The 23,274-nt window shown below is 38.1% G+C and overlaps 1 protein-coding gene across 1 annotated transcript; it reads right to left on the bottom strand.

Annotated features, from left to right (window-relative positions):
* Positions 1–109: 109 nt before the first annotated feature.
* Positions 110–22,025, bottom strand: spata6 (spermatogenesis associated 6). Its single transcript, XM_050054629.1, has 12 exons — positions 21,880–22,025; positions 19,455–19,592; positions 18,933–18,981; positions 18,763–18,804; positions 18,500–18,624; positions 15,766–15,846; positions 12,304–12,741; positions 10,847–10,949; positions 8,581–8,621; positions 8,179–8,339; positions 4,977–5,111; positions 110–482 (listed from the first exon to the last, which is right to left on the bottom strand). The coding sequence occupies exons 1-11, from the start codon at positions 21,961–21,963 to the stop codon at positions 4,994–4,996; spliced, it is 1,380 nt and encodes a 459-aa protein (XP_049910586.1). The 5' UTR covers positions 21,964–22,025; the 3' UTR covers positions 110–482; positions 4,977–4,993.
* Between the last annotated feature and the right edge of the window lie 1,249 nt (positions 22,026–23,274).

Here is a 23,274-nt window from a genome sequence, read left to right as displayed (position 1 = left end):
CATGTCATCTTATGATTAAGACAGACAAATGAGGTGATCCTTTCTATAGAATGATGTATAGAGTCATGCTGAGGGGCAACATTTCTAATACATTCAGTTCACATATTTAACAAGTTCAAAAGAAGCAGTGTGTAGGATTTAGTGGCATCTAGTGCTTATATTGCAGCTTGTAACCAACTGAATACCCCTCCCCTTAACTCTCCATTTCTAAGCATGTAGGAAAACCTACGGTGGCCTCCAGGCAATGTAGCTCAGTCCATAGGGACTTGGGTTGGGAACCGGAGGGTCGCCTGTTCGAGTCCCCGTCCGGACCAAATATGGAGCGTGGACTGGTGGCTGGAGAGGTGCCAGTTCACCTCCTGGGCACTGCCGAGGTGCCCTTGAGCAAGGCACCGAACCCCCCAACCGCTCGGGGCACCTGACCAAAGCAGCCCCCTCACTCTGACATCTCTCCACTTTGTGCATGTGTGTGTCTTTCGGACCTGTGTGTTAATGACAAAAAGAGTGAAAGAAATTGAATTTCCCCTCACGGGGATTAATAAAGTATATAAAATTAAATTAAAAATACAAAAAGTGAGTGTTTGGTTTGTCCATTCTAGGCTACTGTAGAAGAGAGCCTGCTCCCCACGTCACTATGATGGGATAGTGACAATTCTTCAATTTCATTTTTTGACTAATGAAATCATGCCATGAACACTCCATTTCTGGCAAGAGATGCCCTTAAAACCTACACACTATTTATGTTGCTGTTTTAGTAATTCTGAAAACAATGGAAGATGATCTTAAACTATGATCACAAAATCAAGGGAATAAAAGAAAAACACTAAATGTATTTAGGAAACTGACGGACTTTGGCTGAAGTATAAGCAGCACATTAAACATGAATATTTGGAAATGTATCACTGCTGCTAATATGAACATTTCAGGGCACACTCACTTTATGTAATTTACATTGTAATACTGATATTTAAAATGGAATATATTTTTAAACATGGTATGTATATGAATATTCAAATTGCATTTGTGCTACCTTGATGTAAAAAAATGCATAAAAAAGTCATAGTATAGTATGCAGAAAAAAAGTCAATAGTACAGTATGCCAAAAAAAGTCATAGTATAGTTTGCCAAAAAACAGTCATAGTGTAGTATGTCGAGAAAAAGGCAGTGTCAAAAAACAAAAACAAAAAACGGTCATACTGTAGTATAGTATGTTAAAAAGATACATGGTAAAGTATGTTGAAAAAACGCCATAGTATGTCAAAGTCATAGTATAGTATGTTGAAAAAACGGTCATAGTATAGTATGTTAAACAAAAGGTCGACATATGTCAAAGAAAAACTCAGTATAGTATGTCGAAAATGAGGCATAGTAAAGTGTTGAAAAAAACGTCAAAATATGTCTACATAACGGTCATAGTATAGTATGTCCAAAAATTCATAGTATAGCATGTCGTCCAAAATCATGAAAAAATGTATTAGTATAGCACGTCCTCAAAAATCATGAAAAACGTCATAGTATAGCATGTCCTCAAAAATCATGAAAAAACGTCGTAGTATAGTATGTCGTCCAAAATAATGAAAAAATGTCATAGTATAGCATGTCGTCCAAGATCATGAAAAAAAAGTCATTCTATAGCATGTCGTCCAAAATCATTAAAAAACGTCATAGTATAGCATGTCGTCCAAAATCATGAAAAAAATGTCACTGTATACCATGTTGTCCAAAATCATGAAAAAACGTCACAGTATAGCATGTCGTCCAAAATCATGAAAAAAAGCTCGTCATCTACAATCATGAAGAAAAAAACGTCATAGTTGTCCAAAATAAAAAAAAAAACATATTATAGCATTTTTGTAGCATGTCGTCCAAAATTATGAAAAAACGTTATAGTATAGCATGTCGTCCAAAATCATGAAAAAATGTCACTGTATACCATGTTGTCCAAAATCATGAAAAAATGTCATAGTATAGCATGTCGTCCAAAATCATGAAAAAATGTCATAGTATAGAATGTCGTCAAAAATCATGAAAAAAAGCTCGTCGTAAACAATCATGAAGAAAAAACGTCAGTTGTCCAAAAAAAAAGATATTACAGCATTTTTGTAGCATGTTGTCCAAAATCATGAAAAAAAGCCATAGCATGTCGTCCAAAATCATGTAAAAAGTCATAGCATACCATGTTGTCCAAAATCATGAAAAAACGTCATAGTATAGCATGTCGTCCAAAATCATGAAAAAACGTCATTGTATACCATGTTGTCCAAAATCATGAAAAAAAGTCATTGTATAGCATGTCGTCCAAAATCATGAAAAAACGTCATAGTATAGCATGTCGTCAAATATCATGAAAAAAAGCTCATGTCGTAAACAATCATGAAGAAAAAACGTCATAGTCGTCCAAAAAAAAAAAGATATTACAGCATTTTTGTAGCATGTCGTCCAAAATCATGAAAAAAAGTCATAGCATACCATGTTGTCCAAAATCATGAAAAAAAGTCATAGTACAGCATGTTGTCCAAAATCATGAAAAAAAGTCATAGCATACCATGTTGTCCAAAATCATGAAAAAACATCAGAGTACAGCATGTCGTCCAAAATCATGAAAAAACGTCATAGTACAGCATGTCATCAAAAATCATGAAAAAAAGTCATGTCATCAACAATCATGAAGAAAAAACGTCATAGTCGTCCAAAATAATAAAAAAAACATTACAGCATTTTTGTAGCATGTCGTCCAAAATCATGAAAAAGTGTCATAGTATAGCATGTCGTCCAAAATCATGAAAAAAGTCACTGTATAGTATGTCATCCAAAATCATGAAGAAAAAATGTCAGTCATCCGAAATCATAAAAGAAAATATATAACAGCATGTCGTCCAAAAACATGAAAAAAAGTCTTATTATAGCATGTCCTCAAAAATCATGAAAAAAAAGTCACAGTATAGCATGTTGTCCAAAATCATGAAAAAAATGTCATAGTATAGCATGTCGTCAAAAATCATGAAAAAAAGCTTGTCATCAACAATCATGAAGAAAAAACGTCATAGTCGTCCAAAATAATAAAAAAAAACATATAGCATTTTTGTAGCATGTCGTCCAAAATTATGAAAAAACGTCATATAGCATGTCGTCCAAAATCATGAAAAAAGCTATAGTATAGCATGTCGTCCAAAATCATGAAAAAACGTCATAGTACAGCATGTCGTCCAAAATCATGACAAAATGTCATAGTATAGAATGTCGTCAAAAATCATGAAAAAAAGCTCGTCGTCAACAATCATGAAGAAAAAACGTCATAGTCGTCCAAAATAATAAAAAAAAACATATAGCATTTTTGTAGCATGTCGTCCAAAATTATGAAAAAACGTCATATAGCATGTCGTCCAAAATCATGAAAAAAGCTATAGTATAGCATGTCGTCCAAAATCATGAAAAAACGTCATAGTACAGCATGTCGTCCAAAATCATGAAAAAAAGCCATAGTATAGCATGTCGTCCAAAATCATGAAAATAATGTCATAGTATAGCATGTTGTCCAAAATCATGAAAAAAAGTCATAGTATAGCATGTCGTCCAAAACCATGAAAAAATGTCATAGTGTAAGTCAACATACTATGTTGAAAAAAAGTCATGGTATAGTATGATGAAAAAGGTCATAGTATTGTATGATGAAAAAAGTTACAAATAGTATGTCAAAAAAAGTTATAGAAAAGCATGACGAAAAAAATCATAGTATGTCAAATAAGGTCATAGTATTTTATGTCATAAAAAAAGTCATGGTACAGTATGTCAAATAAGGTCATAGTATACTATGTTGAAAAAATGACATAATATTTCCAACAAAGTGGGCCAGTGGAAGTTCAATTATGTCATGTTTTCAGACATAGTTACTGGTATTAAAGACAAAGAAGCAGATGCAGGCTACAAAAACTGACATGTAAAGAGAAGTACAGTTTTGCATTGTAGCTTCTTGAACTCTTGGCCAATATGAGTCAGAGACAGGAACATGATTGGAGTTTAGCTTTTTAATCCCGGTTGTACATTAGTTAAAGCGTACCCACAGCATCGCCGAAAGTCCGAGACTATCATTATTCACTATATTACTAAATCCCTCCTGCAGAATAAATACATGTTCTATATTTGGTTTCATTCAGAAATAAATTAATTTGCAGGTACAACTATGAAGAGAGCACATAACACAGCTGTATTTCATTTTATAAAAGATGTTATTTAGCTCTTTTGATTGAATGAAACACTGTCACACAGGTGAAGTGTTCATGAGCAGATGAGCTCTGATAAGCACAAACAAACACTCTTTCACTTGAACACTATGGATCTGAATAACTGTAGTAATTTATGTTGAGGCTGATTTTTTGGGGTCTCCTGCTCTTCATCCAGGATTACTTTTATTCCTCCTCTCTCTTGCATCTCTTCAGTCTATTGTAGCTGCTGGTTCTCAGCGGTGGCTCTTGGCTACCTTCTTGTCTGTCTTTTGTGTTGTGAGAGATGAGCCCTTAACAGCTGCAGCTTGCATCCACCATGTCTTCTTCCCATACACACACACACAAAATGTTGCTTCTTTATACCCGAGCCAATTTCACACACAGCTTTAGAGAAATGCAACAATGTCTCTGTTTGGTTACATCATCGGGGCATTTTTTTTGGGTCGGAGGGAGGTAGTGCTGCTATGCTTTTGAATGTAACCCCTGCAAATTTCCTGCTTTTTCAAAGGGTAACAACGACAAACACGGCTCAGAAAGGTTTTAAATTTAAATGAACGTCAAATAGAGAGAAATGAAGACATGCATGTGAGATGTTTTGACTCTCTAAATGATAAAATTGTGAAGTTAAGAAGGTGTGTTAATGTGTTCTGTGTGCATCCTCTCCTACAGAGTTTGAATTTAAAGTATGCATTACTACAGTGATTGGTTTAACACTGAATAGTCTTTGTATTGGAAACTCAGTTGTTTGGTCACCTTGTGGGCAGATCAGGTCAAAGGTCAAAGGTCACTTGGTGGTGGTCCCAGGTGGTTTTGTGTGTCTGCAGAATCCTCTGGACTCTGCTGTGGATCTGCTCGCTGTAGGATGGACTGAGCTGATGGGTCTGAAGCCTAAAGAAAAGAAACACCAAATAAAGACATCTAAAAAACATAATGAACTTACTTAACTGAGTTAGAGTCACATATACCTGCATCGAAGAGGACTGACATAGTAAGTCAAAGTAAAACTCATAGAATAGTGTGTCATAAAAGTATACCACAAAAAAGTTCATAGCATAGTTGAATAAAAAGGTAAAAATGTCATAGTATGCCATAGTTTCTTTTTTTTAAAAGGCCTTAGAATAGTAAGCCATAAAAATGTCATCAAAAGCCACACTACAGTATGATATAAAAATGTCACAGTATGGTATGACATAAAAATGTCAAAAAAAATGTCCTAGTATAGTATGTCATAAAAATGTCAAAAATTTCATAGTATAGTACGACATAAAAATGTCAAAAATGTCATAGAATAGTATGTCGTAAAAATGTCATAGTATAATATGATATAAAAATGTCACAGTATTTAAAAAAAAATGTCACAGTATAGTATGTTATAAAAATGTTATAGTACAGTATGACATAAAAATGTCAAAAAAATGTCCTAGTATAGTGTGTCATGAAAATGTCAAAAATGTCATACTATAGTATGACGTAAAAATGTCATAATATAATACGATATACAAATGTCACAGTATAGTATGTTAAAAAAAATGTTATAGTACAGTATGACATAAAAATATTAAAAATGTCATAGTATAGTATGATATAAAAATGTTACAGTATAGTATGTTAAAAAATGCTATAGTATAGTATGACATAAAAATATTAAAAATGTCATAGTATAGTATGACGTAAAAATGTCATAGTATAGTATGACGTAAAAATGTCATAATATAATATGATATAAAAATGTCACAGTATAGTATGTTAAAAAATGTTATAGGACAGTATGACATAAAAATATCAAAAATGTCATAGTATAGTATGACGTAAAAATGTCAAAAATATCATAGTATAGTATGACATAAAAATGTCATCATATAATATGATATAAAAATGTCACAGTATAGTATGTTAAAAAAATGTTATAGTACAGTATGACATAAAAATGTCAAAAATGTCAGTATAGTATGACGTAAAAATGTCAAAAATATAGTATAGTATGACATAAAAATGTCATCATATAATATGATATAAAAATGTCACAGTATAGTATGTTAAAAAATGTTATAGTACAGTATGACATAAAAATATCAAAAATGTCATAGTATAGTACATACAAATGTCATAGTATAAATGTCATAATATAGTATATAAGAAGGTCATACAAAAGTAATGATAAATGTAAATGAAGGCATCTTATCTTGTTTATTTTCAAATTATATATGATATGTAATCATGACTCTAAAAGAAGATACTGGATTTCAATAATATAAAACACAGAAATTTTGCAATTCCACACATTAGTGAGGCTGTATCCAGATTTTTTTTTTGCTTGGAAAATGACTTTAAAAATTCATTGATTATCAAAATCTAAATCATCTAACTTCCAAACAATGCCTGTCTTTTTTCAAGAGGTTGTCACAGGTATACCCTTTGTCCACTAGTCTGTGCTGTAACACAACACAAGATGTAAGAGCTGATGCCAAGATGAAACTACCAGTACACTGTGTACAACAACATACTGTTTCCTCCATCAAAACATTCATTTTTCCTCTATATTCAACCTTTAGTGGAAAAAATAAAAGTAATTCCAGAATTGACAGAACCAATGGTGCATATGAACTGGAGGCATAAATGTGCTTCATCAATACAATATAAATGAGTCTGCGAGTTGGCCACAGGCAGTTATGAAATCTTGCACTGACAGACAGACGGAAGTGAACAGTAATAAATTTCAGTATTGCCTCTCATCCCCATCTATTTATTGGGAGTGGAGGGGTGATGACTGTGTGACTGACTGGCTGGTGTCTTGGCCTGGCTCGCGGTGAGGGAATGGAAGCTTTTCATCTGTAATCAGATAAACTCGCTACCTGCTTCAAAAAGTCATCAAGGACAAATCATCCAGAGACATGAATAGACTGAGACTTCGGGGCTTAGGGAGCAAACGTTGCCACTGGCATCTGTCATTTTCTTTATAGATCAAAGATTTGTGGTAAGACGTGCCCCTCTCCCTGTTGGAGGGAATCTACAAAGGCCTGCTCTAATCTCCCACCCTGCAACTCCTGTCGCGTTTTCAATTGAGAGAAAAGTATCATTCATTTCCTACAATTTACTTTGCAGTTTAAGATTGTCTATTGATTTTAATGTTTACTTATGGACTGAGCAGAGGGGAAGGGGAAAGGAGAGCAGAAACAAACAAACAAACAAAGCGGAACAACGGTCGCGTTGGTGTGTTCAACTCGCAGCTGCCGTGATCGATGACAAGGTCTCTCTGAATGTATTAAAGCGTGCATCGGGTCAAATGCATCAGACTCAAGCTGAAACACAAATCAATACCATTTTCCTCTTTTGTTTTCCCTTCTCTCTGCCTCCTCTCTCAGTAATGAACAAACATGACAAGACATCAGCTTTTGTAATTTAAAAGGTGGAGGGGAATTCATCCTGCCTGTCGAGTCTGATCAAAATTAAAGATTGGATGTGTATGAGCTGGCACACATACGCACACACAAAGCAGCGGCAGTGTATGACTAACATCTCATGGGATTGCCATGTGTTTGCCATATACTGTAATTGGAAACTCATACAGGTGCCTCTTTTGCTTTTAAGATCTTTTGGGCAAACACCAATAATTTGCACAGATGGATCAGGAAATATTCAGGGCAAACACCACAAATAAAGAGGATTATGTTATTTCCTGCTTTGGTGTGAGTGTGAACAAAATCAGCTGGTTCTGTGGCCAGAAAAGTCAGAAAAAGAACATTTTAGGTTCTCCCAATAAAACATATAAAAGTTTAGATCACATTTTGTGGCTGTTACATTGATTATCATGCTGCTAAATTGCTTTTTGGTCTTTCTTTTTTCCCATTAAAGTGGTTTTTATTTTAACATATCATTTTACAAAAACACTTGAAGAACTTTCTGGTATTTTCAAGGTCAGGTCGAGGGAAAGGGTTGCATTATCTATAACGTTTACCTTTCTCTGAGGGACTGGCTGAGATTTAGAGGACTTCTGCAGTTGGACATGGTCAGTGTGGACTGATCTAAGGCAGCACTGCTCTCAGGGCTTTTGGTCTGGGCTTCAAGTCTTGAGTGTGTCTCTGGAGACGACTGGACCCTCACAGAACCTGATTTCACCTGAAAGAGGTCACAGGGCAACAGGGGTTTAAGTTAAGTTAAGTTTTTCTGGACATTTGTTCACAAAATTAAGAAAATGTCCAGTAAAAGTGTAAAGAATGAGAAGATTAGAACAGATAAAAAATAGTTCATTAGAATCACTTCAGGATACTTTGCTAAGAACAAAATGTCTAAAACAGTGTGAATATATAATTTGGTTAGTCTGGCTCTCTCTGGTTTGAAATGTTATAATTAGACTTACTCTGGCTGTTCTTGGTCTGTAACTCCCCAGGAGAGAGGAATCTACAATGACAAAGACAAGTTAAAAGTTTTGTGAAAACAGAAAACTCAGCTTTTGGACTGTGTTACATCTACAGTTCTTCATTTGAATAAGAAGCAGAGTTTGTTCTGCAAACATAAGCAGGTGTAAGTGAAACTTGCCCTGCATAAGGGGCAGCTGTAAACAGGCATGCTTTCTGTGTATACCAAATCCCCAGGAACAGCTAATTCTTAATAGTAGCCGAACGTGGCATTACAACATCTAGGACCGTCACATGATGATATGAAGCATGATAACCCCTATTATTGTTTTTACTTTAGGGATTTGATCCATTCGGTCCGATAACATTCCGAAAGTCAAGTCAAGAAGAGCGGCATGATAAAATCATTTTTATCCCCATTCAAGTTAGTGAAGGACTAAGCCAGAAGTTAGCCACTCCGCTGGCAGAAGTTAGCTGATCCGGCACCGTAGAGCTCTAGTACGCTTGCTCTATGAACCCCACGATGTGGAAGATCAGGGTAATTAATTACCATGGAAATCAAGCTTTTTTGGCTTCATGCACCACCCAGACTCCAAGGAAGTGCACCAGGCTTTGAAGCCAATGTTCGTAGTGGCCGAACAGTGGAATTACAACAAGTCATGGGAAGCCATTGAGCCCAAAGACTTTTCCCATTCACTTACATTGTAAAAGAGACGTCTGTAAATCAGTGGATACCTTTTTTGAGCATCACAAACCCCACAAAATGACTAGATTTACTATCTAATTTGATCGATTCGGTCAGATATCACATGGTCTAGAAGAACGGCATGATTAAATTACTTTAGCCCCATTCAAGTTAGTGGAGGCCTAAACCAAATGCAGGCGGCTTGGCCAGCAGAAGTCTCTAATGCGTCTGCTCTGTGGGCCCAATGATGTGAAAGCAGTGCCAACCATCCAGGTAATTTTATACGCGAAAATTGAAAGTTTTTGACATCATGCGCCACTGAGCATCTTTCATAGGAATGAACGAGGTCCTGCCTCCAACGCTGTACAAAGTCTTCGTAATACATCCATGCTGTATACTTTATGTAGCTTTGCATCATAATGACACTACGACATAAAGAGGTCAGACACCATTTTATGGTCATTGCTATTATCCTCAATAAAACTAAACCAAACAAACCAAAAATAAAAATGCAGTCCAATATTCATTTTGAAAGACTTCATGTTACAAAAGGTGTACACAAAGACATCAAATCAGTATAGAAAATAGACACATTTTCACAAATATACAGCAATGTTTATGCTATATTGCCATACACGATATATATATCACGATATTTTGAAATCTCCTCTAAACTACTGCAGACAACTGAAATACAAAATTATTAAATGAACTACAGTCAGTATAAAGTTTAAAAATAAAATGAGGTATTGTTGTAATCAAATAAATCAAAGTGAAACCACTGGTGGTTTTATTTTACAGCACATGGCTCGCCACATGCTGCAAGTGTTGATGTGTTTGCTGTGAACTCAAAGGTTTCCGGTCCACAGTGAGCAGTTAGCACAAAATTAAACATGAAGATTTATTCACTGTAAGCTGGTAACAAACAAACAGCTCCCCATTTCATATATCAATACTATTTGCAAATCGCAGTGGTGCTCCGTGGTTGCAAAATGCAACTGCAAGTTGTGGTTTGGAGCCCCGTGGGTACAAAAACACATACTTCACCAGCTCACACTATCGGTAAACTCATCAAGTTAAACTGTTACAGCAGTGCCATTAAATGTGTATGATTTTTTCACTGGAAACTGGAAACAAACTAACAGCTCTCCAGTTCATATATTAACATATGTGCAAGTCACACTAGTGCCCCGTGGTCGCAAAAAATCTTGGTCTGGAGTTGTGATATAAAAACATGCCTCGTCTTGCCTGCTCACACAGAGGAGAGGTGGATCAGAATGGGAGGAGGGTGTGTAAGGTATCATGTTCGTGAGTCTTTCTTTATGTATATGTGCCTGTGAGAGGGAGAGAGCCATAGAAGAGAGCGAGAGAACCGAAACGCAGACTCAAAGTGTCCCGGTGGCTTAAAAAAATGTCGTAACAATTTATACTTGGGGTTTGCAATATAGTCATTTTATATATATCACATGTGGAATAAGTCGCGATACATCAAGAATAGTCGATACATCGCCCACCCCTACAATGGCCTCCTGTGTGTAACAGTGTATGTATATTAGTTTTTGCATGTGAGCATGAAGGCCTACCTGTGTGATCAGCTCTGAAGCTGAGAGAGTGTCGATGGATGCTACTGTTCTGTGGAGAGGAGGAAGGAGTCCCCATCACAGAGGCACTACTGCAACGAGACACCTGGGATAAAACACAAAAGAAAAAAATAATCTGCTGTCAAACAATATCATCATAAACTTTACACTGTTGTAGTTTGAAATGTTCTGCCTACATAGTAAAAACACAGTGAGGTTGTTTTGGCTCTCGGGCCCTTAGCCAGGAGTACTTTGTTCTTCACTTTCAAACAGCATCCTGATACTCACATATTAATCAATCACACAATCTACCAACTTTAAATAAGAAATGCCGCAAAGAAAACAGAAAAATGTTTGGTCTGCTGTATTGCGTAAATGAAATCAACGACATAATACATTCATCACATTCACTAATGTCTTTTCATTTCTTTGGTTTGTGCAGAATAAAAGAAAAGCTGTCACAAATACTTTCACTGTTTAGCCATTTGTCATCTCAACCCCAAATTATTTCACTGAGAAAATCACAATAAGACATAAAGCAGACAAAGACACAAAATTTTAGAGAAAAAACACCTATCTGAAAGAGCACGGGTTGGGAGTGTGCTTCCCTCTACACAAACAAACAGGGAATTGAGGCTCTGATAATGCATTCACCATGGGGCTAAGCTACTTCATTAGGTATCTATTTGTTAATTGCAGCTTGACTCTCAATTACTAGGGTTAATTGTCGACAGAAGATTCCCCCAGGAAAACCAGAGCGGGAAAAAACACGCTCCTCTCTTTAATAAAACGCCCGTTGTATTCTAGTAAATTCCATTCATGTGTGTGACAAAAACAAACAACTCTCTACCTAATCATTTCTTTTAATAACAGCATGCTAGTGGATTTGATATTCATACCTCAGGATTAGATTTGATGTAAATGAAGAAGCAGGAATACAAAGGGGAGCAGAGGGAGGGAGGAGCACAGAACTAGAGGCTGCGTTGTTCTTGTCCATCAACTTTAGATTCCCCACGGCTGTGTGATCAGAAAATCACTCCCTTTTATATGTAAATATCTCATAGCAGTGATACAACCGTAATTAAAGTGTTAACAAATAACTGTGTACCAGCCGAAATCCAGGATGTGTGCTATTAAAGCGCACTCAAGCCCCTCAGTGAGGATAATAGGCCGTATTACATGCGCACACAGTGAAACATTTTCATGACGTCAAAATCCATTAACGGCTCAGGTAAAAAGATTAACACTGCTCTCTTATTATGCCCTCCACTTAATCTGCCCACTAGATTATGTTAAATTTTGGGAAGCTCCCACTGAGGTTTGAACTACATCAATTCAGGATCCCATTAATTTTAACCCCTGTCTGCTGAACACGTGTATTATTAGCATTAAACAAACCGTCACATCACTTTTTTTGTCAGTTGCCTTCAGTTCAGAGGAATATATCTAATGTTACTAACCAAGAAGGGCGGCTGGCTCTCAGTCTCCTTCCTGAAGTGGTGAGGCCCCAGCTGGAGATGGCTGAGTCTCTGTCTGGCGTCCTCTGAAAGCTGGCACATCTTGCGGTGGGTGTAAGGGGACAAGGCTCGTGTCCTTGAGGAAACTGTGGGCTGCTGGTAGCCAGACTCTACAGAAACTCTACAAGTGTGCTTTCTTTCATTCTTGTTTTTCTGGGGATGTCGGCTGGATGGGGATGAGGACGAGGAGTGTCTGGGTGTTGAGGACGATCCAGAGTTTGTAATTGTAGCCTCAGCATTTAACTTTTCTTTCCCACCTTTCCCAGAGACACAGTTTGTGTCATGCATTTTGGAACAATGCCTGCTGGACGGCAAAGACTTTTTTGGTGAAGTCTGTGTGGATGGGTTTAAAGATGTCCTCAAGGGAGAAAGACAGCAAGTCTAGGGAATGCAGGGAAAGAATATGAGAGAGAGAAATAAAAAATATCATATGTTTTTCTGACATGTCAAACCACCCTCACAGGTCTCCATTTTGAGGTGACACCTAACATCTGTCTCAGCAGTTCAGATTTCTACGCAGGCCACAGTGTTGTTACTTTACACAAGCGTCAGCCATTTTCACCATTAAGGCAGCTGCTCTCACTCTCGACACAGACTTGTTTTCCCTGGACAAAACCATTAAACCATTAGCTAAATCATTCAGCTTAAGTGTTACAACAACAACAGCTCTCGCAGTTGGCACTGCCATGGAGACAACCTCTGCAGAATTACTTCAATAACTCTAATGGCCACTAACATCATTCTCCAATGCAATATCCCACTTCCTGCGGGTAATGCCAACCGGGGATAAATAAGTTAAGATAAAATGTTAATTGCATTTGATGGCCATCTCCAGTCTAATATGATAAAGAGGCATTACCTGGCTGTAAAACAAAGATAATCTAAATGCTAATTAGGGAAATCACACAACATTAAAACTATTTTTAAGAGAAACTAAATGATGAATAAATCCTCATCGAGGTTGCCATTTGAGATTGGTCTGATTTAATAAAATTAAGCAAAGTATGCTCTCCCACCCCCACATCTACCACCATCTCTGACTTCTCTCAGCTCTTCTGTCAGTTCGTCACTAGACGGACACTGAGAGTCAGTCAGTTTCCTCGTCATCAACTGAGGCCTGTCTGATGTGATTAGCAGCTATGTCCACAGCATGCAGCATGTTTACGCTAAATGCTAACTTCAGCATGCTAACCACATCCATGATACTAACATGCTGACGCTGAGCAGGTGTAATCTTTACTTAATCACCACATTAGTTTAGTATTTTAGCATGATTATATTTGCTTATTAGCTCTAAACACAAAGTGAGGCTGACATTGATGGGAATGTCATTAGTTTTATATTTTTAAAGATGGTGGTACTAGATGAACAGCCAATCTATTAGTTGTTTACATTTCACAAAAAAACATAAATGTCAACCTCATGCAGCAAGTGGGGAAAAGTCAGAAGATCATCAAAGTCATTAAAATACATCGTCTTGGAACAATTAATGTCCATACAAAATATTGTACCAATCCGTCCAGTAGATTTGGACCCATTTTTGACATGCTGGTGGAGCAAAAGGAAGAGTCAGGGGATCACCATGGCTATCCATCCATCAATTGTAGAGATATTTCAGTCAGGACCAAAGTGGTGGGCTGACAGGCTGACAGTCAGACCGAACAAAACTGCCACCTCTGGCTGCTATAGTGGCTAAAAGTGACTTTTGGATTTAAGAATGATATTCAACTGAGATTGATGACAATCAACAAAGGACAAGAGAACCAGAAAGAGCAAGACATTGCGAAAAGAGTGTATATTTATCACTACACACAGAGTTTCACAGGGTTTTGTGGAAGTTGCTACTCTTACTCTAAATCTCTATTAAAATAGGACAAGGTTTGTCAGCTGGGCGGGCTGGCAGTCAGGGAAATGCCTATGCTGAGGAGCCATTAGGAGAGAGAAAATGGAGAAATTCTACTGTCTGACAGCCACAGCGGTGCTCTGATCCAGACATCCCCCTGAGGGGCCAGGAGAACACTCTGACAATCTGCTTCGCTGTCAATGACATCCCATTTAAACAAATAGCTTAGCTTAGGTTACTGCACCTGGGAAATGCATGGTAGTGTTTTTGGCACAACATGCCAACCGCTGTGTGATGGATCATATGTTACAAACAGGACTGTTTGTGAAAGATTTCCATTCTCGCTTTTTTTTTTAAGTAACACTCTTTTTTTAGTCTAGAATTGGAGCATCATTTGACCTGAAACTACCTCTGTATGTACACACCTCACACACACACATTCAGTGTTACATGAGGCCAAGGAGGAGTAGATGAAACTTAAGCAGGGCTGCAACGAAGGATTATTTTCATTATCAATTACTGTGACAGTTATTACTGACTAATGAAAAACTCTAAGAAAAAAAAAAATGCTCATTACAACTTTGTAAATCCCAAGGTGATGTCACCAAATTGCTTTTTTAAATTTGACTAACAGTCTAAAACTTAGACAAAGAAGAGAAGCAAATCATCACAATTTAGAGCTGGAACCAGAGAATGTTTGCTGGAAAAATAAAAATGCTTTTTATTTTCAAAACAGCTACACTAAAAACTGCAATAGAAGATGGGAACATGTCGTAAAACAAAACTTGGGAGTGCCCATACAAGGAAAAGACGAGATGGAGGGAAAAGACGATTCAAAAAGTTCACAAACTAAAATTTTATTTTACACAGCTGGGCCCAGTTACCTCTTAAAATCCACAAGGACACAGTGGCAGATGTAGGTGACCTTCATCTTGGATAGTAAATGTAAAAAAAATATCTGAATGACTGGTACTGTAACAAAAATTGTCCCACCTAGTTGGAGATGTGAGAGAAGCCTTGATATCAGCATCACAGATCTGCCTCCACGTAATTACATTCACAAGGAGAGAACAGATACCCTTGAAACACTGCCAGTATGGATAGATAGTTGCAGTAGCCATGGCAACAATAGAAGGTGGGTATGTATGGTGAAAACAGACAAATCTGATGGCAAGTGATACCACTCATTAGAGCCCTCTAGAGATGAATCTTCACTGTTCTAGCTTTGGTCAACACTTACACAGATCTGTTCAAATATTGGAGCATTTGGAGCTGTCACACAGGCTGGTAAACACACTGTGTGCTTGACTTATGAGTGGCACTTTGATGGATTTTAACTGCCTAGGTTTTGATTAAGCTGGTTTTGAAAGACCATGAACAGACAACAAAATGTATGTGTAAAAAATAGGTTTGTTTTTCAGAGTGTTTTACAAATCAGCAACAGACATAAAGCAGATAAACTAGAGGTACAACATATTTAAAGACCTGGCCACAGTATGTTTGTGTGTCTCTATGTGTGTGTACGTATGGACCTATGAGATGTAATAAAAGGACACACTTACAGATGAGGCAGGCCAGCTGTCTCTGCCGTCACTCTCTTCTATGACTGATGTTGTAGCAAACTCCACTTTGGGGGAGATTCCCTAGAGAGAGAGAGAGAGAGAGAGACAATAGGAACAAACACAACACCTTCAACAAGGAGATGAAGACAAACGCACAGATAATAGCACTGCCTGGAACACCAATTTACAATCACAAATCTTCAATCTACTCCTGGCTTGAGAAAAACAAATTGCAGAAAAGAGAAAGGCTCCAGTGATGTTTAAATAATATGGCATTTGGAAAGAGACATCTAAATTGCTATGTAGGCCTCAAACACAAACACATAAAAGCAACGGTGAGGGGAATGGTGTTTAAAGACATTTAAATATGCCAGTTAGTGCCTCGGAGGACAAGGGGAGGATAGAAAGGCAACTCGCAGCCACAGAGAGATGAAGGAATGAAAGGAGGACTGAGGAGGTGGGAAGAGAAAGAGATGATATAAGAAGAGGAGGGGGAAAAGCAAAAATGATGAGATGTAGAGTGACAGAAAAGAGACGAAGTTCTGTGTTTATTTTTTTCTGTGTGTATAGCAAAGACAGTCAACAGCTCTATATGGAAAATGCTGTTGTTATATTTTGAAGAAATTACTTCATGTTGTCCAAGACAAAACTGTGCTTTCGAATTGGTTATCTTGGTAGTGACTCCTGTTATGTGCACAGAGATTAGGACTCACTTAAACAGAGTAAAAATTTTCTCCAGTCTGTGAATGACACGTGTAATATTGGTGCCAATCAAGCCAGATCACACAGTGAGCACAATGTGGGGTCGCTTTGACACATGAACGTTTCACCGCATCAACTGACATCCCCCCTTTAACTAATTCAGCAGTAGCTCAGGTACCTCTGCGGGCATGGCATGCACTGAAATGCAATAAACTGTGAAAGGTAACATTTTGTTCTTAAATCAAAGATAAAATTAAAATCCTTCACTTTTACTCCTAATCCATAACTTTAAAACAAAACCTATTTTTCAAATCTCTAAAAATAATTACTTAAAGGACAAGTGTGTAGCATTTAGGGGGATGCACCAGAATAAATGGAATATAAGATTCGTAGTTATGTTTTCACTAGTGTATAAGCATCTGAAACTAAGCATTGTTGGGTTGGGTTTTTTGTTAGCTTTGAATGACTCATATCCATACAAGAAGCAGGTCCTCTACCAGAGTCCGCCATGTTACACCGTCATGTTTCTACAGTGTTTCTCTGGTGTAACTCACCTAACGCCAGAAGAATTTTGTTTTTAATTACAGCCAGATTCCTATATATACACACACATATTTCAAACACATTAGATTGTTGTTCATTTCCATGTTAATTACTCAAAAAATATTAAGGATTTCACACACAAAAGAGAACTTCTTTAAAATACACATTTTTGCAGAATAACATACCATGAAACAAACTGTAGGGATTTTTTAAAATAGTATACGATATGGGTAGGGGCAATTTAAGCTTTGACAAAATGTGGCAAAACATTTATTTAGACTGAACCACTGGTGCGTTGAACAGCCTGCTGTAGTATGCAAGTGCACTGCCTTTCACTACAGGAGGGTTTTAATTTAATTCAAAGGGGCTTTACGCTGCACACTGCAAAAGCAAGTGTGAAATAAACACAAACAGTTTAATTGCCATTTATTTATGTACACGTCGCTGGGGGCCTCCCTAGTGTAATGGTTATGCGTAAGGTCCAGGGCTCGAATCCTGCTGAGGTCAACGTCAGCAAAGGCATGTGGTCGCAAGAGGTTCCCACCGCCGAATCAAACGGGATCACATTCCTTAAGGAGTAACTCCGGAATCTGAGCCAAGTCCTCAAACGAGGGCGCGTATCAAGGTTCCAGATGTGAAAACGGATTCCTATGTACAGATCGCTGCTGATTGAGTGGGTCTGCTCCATTTCAGTGCGTCAGTGCACCGCTTCACATGTAACAGAGAGGGCCAGGAACGCTGTTCAAAAGGAGTGTAAGCTATCAGCCGGCAGCAGCAACCACATAGTTGTCAGCTGACGAAACAAACAACAATGTTGGCCTACTGGGCAAAAGCCATGGTAGTTTTCCTAGTTAACTGTATGAGTTCTCTGTCTTATCAGTCTCCCTTGACTTGTTTGTGGTTGTGTGAGCTACGTGGTCGTGGTGACGTAAACGTTGCTCTTGCTGCTGAAATTTAACAGCAGATACGGTGTACCAACCAGCTCTGATAACTGTCAAATGGTGTGCAGACTCCGCCTACTTGGTGCACCACAGGCGTCGCTGGCATGCTAATGGTGCAGACCCAGTAACACACTCACCTAATGAAAGAAAATGTACCTCCATACCCATTGCAAACTGTTTTGAGGAAACAACACAAGAAACCAAAGCAAAAGGTTGCACACCGTTTTCAGACTGAACGTGCCCCAGGTGCAGGGTAAATCAATATCTCTGATTGCCTGTTCTCTCTCTGAAAACAGCATACCTGTGATCAATCATGTGATCACTTGAGACCTGCTTTTAAAGGTTCCGTTTACACTTTGCTGTGGGTAGGAATTAGTCACTTGATAAATGTGTCTTGTTGCTCACACTCAGCGAATAACTTTTTTACTCTTAGGTTGACTCTTTGGAGCATTCTTAAGTGCAATTCTTAGAAGTTTGATGAGTAAGGGTGCAAGTCTTAGAAGGAGGGTTAAAAGAGAAATAAAAGGAGTAGATGGAAAGGAGCCTACAGGAAAGGAGGAAGATCTCTTCATCAGTATCTCTCTCTCTGCAGCTCCTTCCCTGGAGCTCAGTCTGGGACCAGGATACAGGAAATCTCTGCTGCTCTCCTCCATCATGGCTAGGACCTCACCCTCTAAAAACCACACACAGACAGACAGTAAACAGGAACACACACATACACACAATTCAAGTTAGAGATCCTTTTTTGCAGAGTAATGACTAGATACAGTGGGGACTTAAAATGCCCATATGGCATCATCAGAAAGCGTACCTGGAGGCACCAACTGAATCAGCTCAAAAGATGTTGTGTCAGCTAAGAGGAAGGAAAGCACAAATAGACTGTGAGCTAATGATCAGTATCACAGCTAATAGCCTATAAGCTTGCATAGCAGAGGATTCAGGGCTAAGAAATGAGAAGGCAAATCCCAAAAGGCCGTTTACCTTCCAGGAGGTCAGCTACATCAGCAGGGTCAACAACGCCGGGGAAAGTCTGGTAAAACAGAGAACAGACAAAGCGAATCAATACTTATAACAAGATGAGGCAGACAGCCCGGTATCTAACTCTGCCATTCTCCCCAGGGAAAAGATGGCCTCTTTTATCAAGAGTTGGGGCAGTCATGTTCAAATTGGAGAGTTGTTGGTATGAATTCTCCGACTTAAAAAATAAGCCAGTCAGAGCCTGCAGTGTATGCAAGAAGAGAAGTCGGAAAACTAGGATGGAGATTTATTGACCCTTTTGTCATTTGTAGATAAAAGTACAATGGATAGGTATTAATAGGAGCCAACATAAGATCTGGGATGTGACATGACGACATGACATGCATCTCTTCTGATATCGGAAAAATATGCACTAGTCCTCCCTGCTGCTATATCTGACAAAAGAAGACACAGACATATGATGATTCTACATCTTGTGCCTAAGTAATGGAGACAGCTCTTGCTTCTGTAAGTTATTATTCTCACCTTGACAAACACCATTTTGTGTTGGAAGCGTAAAGGGAACACAGGTGGCAAACATGGAGTCTTCCTGTACTGGCCCATGATATGCACACTGAGGTAGATATCGTTTTTCTTGGACAGGAGCACTCCTGGACATGTGACCTGCACACAAACAAGGTAATGAGGCGACTACAGTGACAGGTCAGGCATTCTGAAGTTCTTGTTTGTGTCCTTTATTGGCAGGTTTCTTCTTATCTTATGGCAAAAAGAGAATGTCCTTTAGTGTGCTACTGCAACCCAACAAGTTTAAAATTTCAAAATCTATTTTTAAAAAAATCAGCTTTGCAAACCAAAGGTGTGCAATCCTCTGAGGAAATAGAGGATTCAATACAAAATTTTTACTTGAAAGATTCATGTATTTTTAACCTGCAATACTAATTAAAGCTCCAGTGCGTAGGATTTAGGGGCATCTAGCTGCTTAGGTCGCATATTGCGACCAACTGTAACTATTCCTGTGTGCAAAGCATGAAGGAGAACTACCGTGGCCAACGTGACAGCTACACTATACAGAGCCAGTGTTTGATTTGTCCGTTCTGAGCTCCTGTAGAAACTCAGTGAAAGAGGACCCACTCGATGGGCCTTTCCAACAACGGACCCTACCCACTCCTAGTCCGTGGACTGTAATTCTGTTTGTGGTCACCCTCACAGCTAGATGAAACTCCGCCATCAAGGTGAAGGGGATAAATACAGCTGCAGCTTTGGGACAAACTTCCCTCTCTGAGGCAGAAAAGGGGACTGTCGCTACTTTCCGTAACCATGGAGAAAAATAAGACTCCAAATTTTATGTTCTTCATATGTATTTGTAGCACTTATATTTGATCTGTGCTGCTATTGTTTACTTTAATTGTTGTATATTATGGTTTTCTCATTAAAAGAAATAACTTGATAAATTGATATACATATAAAAAATAAATAGAAATACAACTTACTCCTCAGCTTCTTTGGTAGCTTTTCTTTTCCTTTTTTTTGTAAATATCTTTTATCTTTTTCTCCCTGATGTTTAGAAGCTGCTTGGATTTTGTAACAGCTGTTGTAAATATTCAGCACTACAATCAAATGAACGCGACTGTTTTCTAGAAAACTGAGAAGCATATATTTAATCCTAAATACAATGTCGCAGAAACTTATTTATATGGAGCATCTTCCATAACAAACACAATACAGTGTTGCACATGGTCAGGAAGTCGGCATTGATGCAGACTTGCTGTCGGAGGGTTTTATAACTCACTAGTTGGCTTGGGAAGGCACTCAGTGTGAAAGTGGGTAGGGAGAGGGTAAGGGGTGGTTTGGGAAAGACCCCATGTGTAGATGTAAGTTGCTCATTCTTTTTTTTTTTTTAGATATTTTTTTAAGGGCATTTTTTGCTTTTAATTGATAGGACAGTGAAGTGTGAAAGGGGGAGAGAGAGAGGGAGAGACATGCAGCAAAGGGCCACAGGCTGGAGTCGAACCCGGACCGCTGCGGCAACGGCCTTGTACATGGGGCGCCTGCTCTACCACTAAGCCACCGACACCCCGTAAGTGGCTCATTCTAAGGTAATGGATACACAATGATTCTTAGTTTCAGGTGATTACACACAAATGAAAAATTAATTATGAATATTATATTGCATTTCCACCACTATACCCCCTTAATCCTTCACACTGGACCTTTATGTAGAATTATTTTTGGTAAACAAGGTGGAAATGAGACCAAATCAACTTCCAGGTCACACATTTCAAAATCAGTGAGCTCAAAGTGGCTGTAACTTAAATATGCTTTGAGGACAATTTAACCTTTCTGGCTCAATATTTAAAGCATATGTTCAAAGGAAACACATTAGTTAATGACTGGAATAAAACAAGGCAAAAGAGAAATTTGAATGTGCCTAAACATAATTTCTTTTAACAGCAAAAAAAATATTAAGACTAGTTAAATAGGTTGATTTAGTCCTCAACATTATGAACCAATGATGTCAGCCATAGAAAGCAAGGGGAACTTTTTATGTTCAGGTATCATTATGCGTTAAGCAGTGATTTAAACTGAATGCTAACGTTAGCTAAGATTTAGCTAGTTTTAAATTAATTATTTAGTAAACAAGCGACAACGGAAGCTACTAAATCACAGCATGGTCTATGACAGTCATAATGTTCAGGAGGATTTAGGCAAACATTTCTGGTGAGCTAAATCAGTAAGGTAGTCATACTACGACATTTAAACACATTTCACGTTACATGTTCAGTTACAGCCGTTAGCTAGATAACGTTAGTTAGTTAGCTTGTTAGCTAATGGGGAACGATAAGGGAAGAGGATGTAAACTCGCTAGCTAGCTTAACGTACGCAACTACCGCACAGCACCAAGTCGCTTTCTGAGTTTAGTAGCGAAGGAGCAGCGTCAGGATGAACTTACTGTCTGAATGTCCAAGTATACGGTACATTTCAGAGACTTTTGGTGCACTTTAGAGGAGGACAACTTCTTCTTCACTGAAGCCATTCATACAAACTTTTGAGCTTCGTTGTCATAGCTGCCAGACAGCAATAGTCACAGAGCGGATGTACAGTCACGTGACCAAGAAGTGACAAATCAGAACCTCCCTCTCTGCACACTCAAACACATACACAGACATATTTGACTTCACACAAAAAAACAAAGCAAACCACCATTTAAACAATAGATCAAACCTGTATGCATTAGATATTCAGCAATGTGCAATCCACAGGTAAATGTGAAAAAAGTAATTTAAAAGAACAGTGTGTAAAATCTAAAGGCATTTAATGCCATCCAGTAGTGAAGATTTCAGACTGCAACCAGCTGAAACTTCTCCCAATCAAGATTCCTTCAAATTTTTACCGGAAGCCAAATTATTCCAAGAGGTCTCTTCCAAATCAGTGTTTCTCCAATGCTGTTTAGCATATTAGAGATGGGTTGCTAGTCCAGCACCTGCAAATGTGTGCTTACCCTTTTCCTCTAATAATTTAATGTGTGCTCACCTTTATTCCCTGGTGACTTAAGATCCAGACGTTCAGGAGGTTTTAACCAGGAACTGAATTATCCACATAGGTTTCTATATCTCCAAAACAAACACACCTAGGGATTTAAACCAGTGAAAACACATAATAAAGTCACTTCACGATAAAAACCTGTGTTTTTTGTATGCTGTTCGGCTTGACACAGAGGGACTGCTAGTAACGGTGACCATAATGTGAATGGCCCTATCTAGAGCCAGTGTTTGGTTTGTTTATTCTGGGCTACTGTAGAAACATGGCGGACTGCGTGGATAAGGCCCTGAAGCCCGTACTACAAAGCTAGTTCAACTTACCCAGGATATTTTTTCATTATCTGGTTTGACGAACTCTAACACTGGCCATCTGGATAACTGGTACTACAAAGCTGGTTATCAACTAGTTCAGTCGATTCTCGAGTGCGGTAGGGGACTTAATTACAGACGACATCACCAGAAATGAATAGGCTGCTTCACATCATATGAGATGAAACAGTACCTCAAGTGTGTGGGATTGCAAGACAGTAAAATGTCAGTGCAGTGGGATATAAACGATAATCTGTGATCCTATAAAGGAAAATGTAGAAACATTAAAAATACTATGCAAAAATTCACCGTCAGTCGAGACTCACATTACATGTAGGTATCACTTGGCCATATGTGACATTAGTGTAGAGTATGTTTTGCTGTTTAGTTGGATGGTAATGAATATGTCACATAAAACTCTTCAAAGTGATGCCTGATTGTTTCTGCTACTGAAGCTGAAAAATAGCCAAGTTAATGACTGATAAGTCTATCTGACT

This window comes from Epinephelus moara, chromosome 10, assembly GCF_006386435.1.
Source record: "Epinephelus moara isolate mb chromosome 10, YSFRI_EMoa_1.0, whole genome shotgun sequence".
Taxonomy (NCBI): domain Eukaryota; kingdom Metazoa; phylum Chordata; class Actinopteri; order Perciformes; family Serranidae; genus Epinephelus; species Epinephelus moara.
This window is presented reverse-complemented; position numbering and strand designations above follow the sequence as displayed.